Source organism: Chiloscyllium plagiosum, chromosome 3 (genome assembly GCF_004010195.1).
Source record: "Chiloscyllium plagiosum isolate BGI_BamShark_2017 chromosome 3, ASM401019v2, whole genome shotgun sequence".
NCBI lineage: Eukaryota > Metazoa > Chordata > Chondrichthyes > Orectolobiformes > Hemiscylliidae > Chiloscyllium > Chiloscyllium plagiosum.
In genome coordinates, this window is record NC_057712.1 from 136,724,232 (window position 1) to 136,729,574 (window position 5,343).

The 5,343-nt window shown below is 51.6% G+C and overlaps 1 protein-coding gene across 1 annotated transcript in view; it reads right to left on the minus strand.

Annotated features, from left to right (window-relative positions):
* Window positions 1-807: 807 nt before the first annotated feature.
* Window positions 808-5,343, minus strand: part of LOC122540212 (erythroid membrane-associated protein-like) — a 21,097-nt gene continuing 16,561 nt past the window's right edge. Inside the window, exon 8 of the mRNA XM_043675597.1 lies at window positions 808-2,410. Within this exon, the coding sequence (XP_043531532.1) occupies window positions 1,818-2,410 (593 nt within the window). The 3' untranslated portion in view covers window positions 808-1,817. The remainder of the gene's footprint in view (window positions 2,411-5,343) is intronic.

Sequence of the window (5,343 nt, forward strand, 5' to 3'; positions counted from 1 at the left end):
GTATTGCACTGGGGCCTGTTGCTTCAGTGACCTCATCACTGAAGAGTAGAGGTCAACGTGAAGTCAAGTGCAGCAAACCGTGATGCCTCCTGTGGTAGGATTGGCTGGTGTTTCTCCATACTGTGGTGGTATAGTGGGTTGTTATGGGTCAGGGAGACAGCGAGGAGATCGCTGGCTTCCAGTTCAGTGATTACAGCCTGTCTCACTGCCCAGCGATGGATCAGACCATGAGTGCTTGGAAAGAAATTTCTCAATGGGACACTTCAACATGGTCTCGCCTTTTCTAAAACAGGTGACAGGCGAAGATGGCTGCTTGACCAATGCACAATAGGACTGGTTCAAGTATCACATTAGGCACTAGCATTCCAGAGAGCTCAGTGGTCCTCAGCATCCCAATCTTGAGAATCTCAGTGAAGCTCCTCATTGGCTGGCTATGCCTCACTGTAATCTGTATGGAGTTGGCTGGTCAGGTAACTTTTAAACAACCATGTTTTTGGCTGCTTGTCCAGTGACAGTCAGATGGATCCCTGCCCCCTCTCATTGTTTCACCATGGAGACAGGCAGCCACACCAAATCAGCCTGCCTACCACTGTATTCTTCATACAGCCAAATTAAATCCTTCAGGTCAGCCCAATGGTTCCAATCCCAGATTTGGTGTAATCTGTTCTAGAAACTGCACTTGCAGCTTAAACAAAAGACTTGGCAATTTATTAACAATATAGTAATGTTATCAGAGCAAAATGCCCATGATTTTACACCCAATAATCTTTGTTTACCTCCAGTCATTTGAAAGACAAACAGAAATAGTTTGAAACTTTGAGGAAGTCGCTTTTATGTATGAGTTTCTGGTCCATGGTTTTACAATAATTGATAATGGAAGGTCAGGCAGGGAACTTCCAAGCCTTCATGGTGTAATATCAGCCAGACTGTTAGAAAACACCGTCTAAAACTCTAGCACCTCCCTGGAAGATTCCTCTGTGGTTTCCTAGTTACCATTCACGTGAGAACTGAGTCTCTTCCAGACTTGTGAGGACCAATTTCTAGGCACTGGTCTCACCAATGGGCAACCATCTCTGCTATCTATTTAAGCACACTGCCACTGCACGATCAAAACATCTACAGAGCACTTCTTAATGAGAATTGACCTGCAAGAAACAACAGGCCTGTTCATTCCTTTTCTATTCACAAGCTGCTGACCACAGTACTAAGGTTATCTTCAGCTCACAGCGCCAAGCCAAAAATGATTTTACAAAACCTCAGTTGTAAAGATAAAGTCTAGCAATCAGCCCCTTGACAACTCTGCACCAAGAATGTGATACAAAGTACTGGGGATCAGAAACAGATTGCTGGAGAAACTCAGCAGGTCTGGCAGACATATGTAGAGAGAACAGAGTTTTCAAGTCCAGTGATGTTTCTTCAGAATGGTGTATGCCTGGGACTGACGTACAGGGACCAAATGGGTGTCAGGTACAGGAATCAGACAGGTGAACACCTGGGTCTGAGATGTACTGGACCTCCAAATATCATGATGCTATTTGTGGGAGCTTGCTGTGCCCAAAATGTCCATTGGAGTTTCCCAAATTACAACGGGGTTACCATTTAAAAGGGGCTCCAGTGGCTGCCAAATGCATCAGGTCACGAGTGGGCGTTTCAGAAGCCAGGTCACTGGAATCGCAACGTCTCTCTCTGCAGAGCCAGATGCACACGCTGAGTTTCTCCGTTACACTGTTTCCACCTCGGCCATCGATCGTCTGACCAGAAATGGCGGGCCGCGGTTCAGGACGCGTGCGGCTCCATCGGGATGCCCCCTTCAAAGTCTACTCCCCGAACAGGTGCATGTCCAGACTCTCCCCCGGCCGTTCCCGAGGGGTTGGGTAGGGGAGGTGGAGGGGCTCTGCGTTCGTCTGCCAGTCGTATGGTCCCGGGCAGAAGAAGGGGTACACCCTCTCTGAAAAGTTGGCCACAAAGGTGTGGAGGTGCAGGCGCCTCTCTGCGTCGAAGAAGGACAGGCGCCCCTGACCATACCGCAGGTAGACTCCCACAACCGTAAGTTCCGGGCCCAGCTCCACTGGCTGGGGTGGGGGAGACCAATCCACCGCCTGGTACTCTGTCCTGCCCAGGCGGGACAGGCTCCAGTGCCCAGCGTTGGGTACCCCTCTCACCTTGGCCTTCCTGTTGACCGACTGGGTGGCTAGGCCCAGGTCCCAGGCCTCCTTGCGGCCTACCTCCACCTCCCAGTAGTGCTGGCCGGAGGAGAAGCCCCGTGAGGCCAGGACGCAGTGGCTGACCTGGAACCTCTCGGGGTTATCGAGGACCCCTGCCTGGCGAGCTTCACCATCCTGGACGCTGGTCCCTGACTCCGTCAGGACCAGCCAGGGATTCGCTGTGTCCGGGTCCAGTGTCAGAGGGACTGAAGTGGAAGGGGGGGGAGGGGGATGGAGAGAGAGAGAGAAAATATGAAGGAAAATATTAGATACAAATTCACGGCGCACATCTTTTCTTTGTATAAAAACAGAAAACTGACAGAGCAACCATGAAATATCAGAATTAGGCCATTCAGCCCATCGAGTCTGCTCCGTCATTCGATCATGGCTGATATGTTTCTCAATCCCGTTCTACCCAGTTACCCTTGCTCCCCTTCACCAAACAGGCACCTCTCGGATCTCTGTTTTACATACACTCTCAAAGGCCTGGTTTCCACAGCCCTCTGTGGCAACGAGGCTACAGAGAACAGGAAGATCCCACTGTTGGTGCCCAATCTCGAAAGGCCGCTGCTTCCTCCAATCCACATGCCGGAGATTTACAGCACAGGCCTTAACGGTTATTAGAGAGCCTGCTTCTACCAGTCTGCCTCAGAATAGACCCCATCTTGACAACACTGTTGACCAGCTTACACAGGCACGATGGGCTGCATGGCCTGACTCCGTACCATGTGTGATTCTGTGGACCGGCTACTTTTAAAAAACAAAATGCTGTCACCTCTGAACCTCATGTTGATTCTTTTGCAGATCGCCTGCAATTGGTGCCCTTTGGTCATTGACCCTCCTGGAATTCCAGGGCTCTTTTGTAACATTGCCTGCAATTCTGGTCTCCCTGCTACAGGAAGGGCGTTGTGAGACTTGAAAGGGTTTGGAAAAGATTGACAAGGATGTTGCCAGGGTTGGAGGGTCTGAGCTACAGGGAGAGGCTGAACAGGCTGGGGCTGTTTCCCCTGGAGCGTCGGAGGCTGAGGGGTGACCTTTTAGAGGTTTACAAAATGATGAGGGGCATGGACAGGGTAAATAGACAAAGTCTTTTCCCTGGGGTCGGGGAGTCCAGAACTAGAGGGTATAGGTTTAGGGTGAGAGGGGAAAGATATAAAAGAGACCTAAAATGGGAACAGCGGTAGGCCAGTTGTCCCATCAAGCCTGTTCTGCCATTCACTATGATCACTGGCTGATCATCCGACACCGTATCCTGTTCTGCTTACACCCCCATTCCCTCTGATCCCTTCAGCGTTAACTATACCAAACTCCTTCTTAACAACACTCAATGTTTTGGCCTCTGCCACTATCCACAGCTTCCCCAATCTCTGGGTGAAGACTTTTGTCCTCATCTCAGTCCCGAACGGCCAGTCCCTTATCCTTAAACTGGGACCCCGCCCCCCCCCCAGCCCCACCCCGCCTCCCCTCCCCTCCCCGCCCCCTGGTTCTGGGCTGCTCTGGTCATAGGGAACACCTTTCCTGGGTTCACCCTGTCTAGTCCTGGTTGAAGTTTGTTGGTTTCTATGGGAACCCCCTTCAACTTTTCTAGACTTCAACCCCAGGGCATCAATGTGGATCTAACCCCAGGGCATCAATGTGGATCCAACCCCAGGGCATCAATGTGGAGGCAACCCCAGGGCATCAATGTGGATCTAACCCCAGGGCGTCAATGTGGAGCCAACCCCAGGGCATCAATGTGGATCCAATCCCAGGGCATCAATGTGGAGCCAATCCCAGGGCATCAATGTGGATCTAACCCCAGGGCGTCAATGTGGATCTAACCCCAGGGCATCAATGTGGATCTAACCCCAGGGCATCAATGTGGATCCAATCCCAGGGCATCAATGTGGATCTAACCCCAGGACATCAATGTGGATCCAATCCCAGGGCATCAATGTGGATCTAACCCCAGGGCGTCAATGTGGATCTAACCCCAGGGCATCAATGTGGATCCAATCCCAGGGCATCAATGTGGATCTAACCCCAGGGCATCAATGTGGAGCCAACCCCAGGGCGTCAATGTGGATCTAACCCCAGGGCATCAATGTGGAGCCAACCCCAGGGCGTCAATGTGGATCTAACCCCAGGGCATCAATGTGGAGCCAACCCCAGGGCGTCAATGTGGATCTAACCCCAGGGCATCAATGTGGATCCAACCCCAGGGCATCAATGTGGATCCAACCCCAGGGCATCAATGTGGATCCAACCCCAGGGCATCAATGTGGATCCAACCCCAGGGCATCAATGTGGATCCAACCCCAGGGCATCAATGTGGATCCAACCCCAGGGCATCAATGTGGATCCAACCCCAGGGCATCAATGTGGATCCAACCCCAGGGCATCAATGTGGATCCAACCCCAGGGCATCAATGTGGATCCAACCCCAGGGCATCAATGTGGATCCAACCCCAGGGCATCAATGTGGATCCAACCCCAGGGCATCAATGTGGATCTAACCCCAGGACATCAATGTGGATCCAATCCCAGGGCATCAATGTGGATCTAACCCCAGGACATCAATGTGGATCCAATCCCAGGGCATCAATGTGGATCTAACCCCAGGACATCAATGTGGATCCAATCCCAGGGCATCAATGTGGATCTAACCCCAGGACATCAATGTGGATCCAATCCCAGGGCATCAATGTGGATCTAACCCCAGGACATCAATGTGGATCCAATCCCAGGGCATCAATGTGGATCTAACCCCAGGACATCAATGTGGATCCAATCCCAGGGCATCAATGTGGATCTAACCCCAGGACATCAATGTGGATCCAATCCCAGGGCATCAATGTGGATCTAACCCCAGGACATCAATGTGGATCCAATCCCAGGGCATCAATGTGGATCTAACCCCAGGACATCAATGTGGATCCAATCCCAGGGCATCAATGTGGATCTAACCCCAGGACATCAATGTGGATCCAATCCCAGGGCATCAATGTGGATCTAACCCCAGGACATCAATGTGGATCCAATCCCAGGGCATCAATGTGGATCTAACCCCAGGACATCAATGTGGATCCAATCCCAGGGCATCAATGTGGATCTAACCCCAGGGCGTCAATGTGGATCTAACCCCAGGGCATCAATGTGG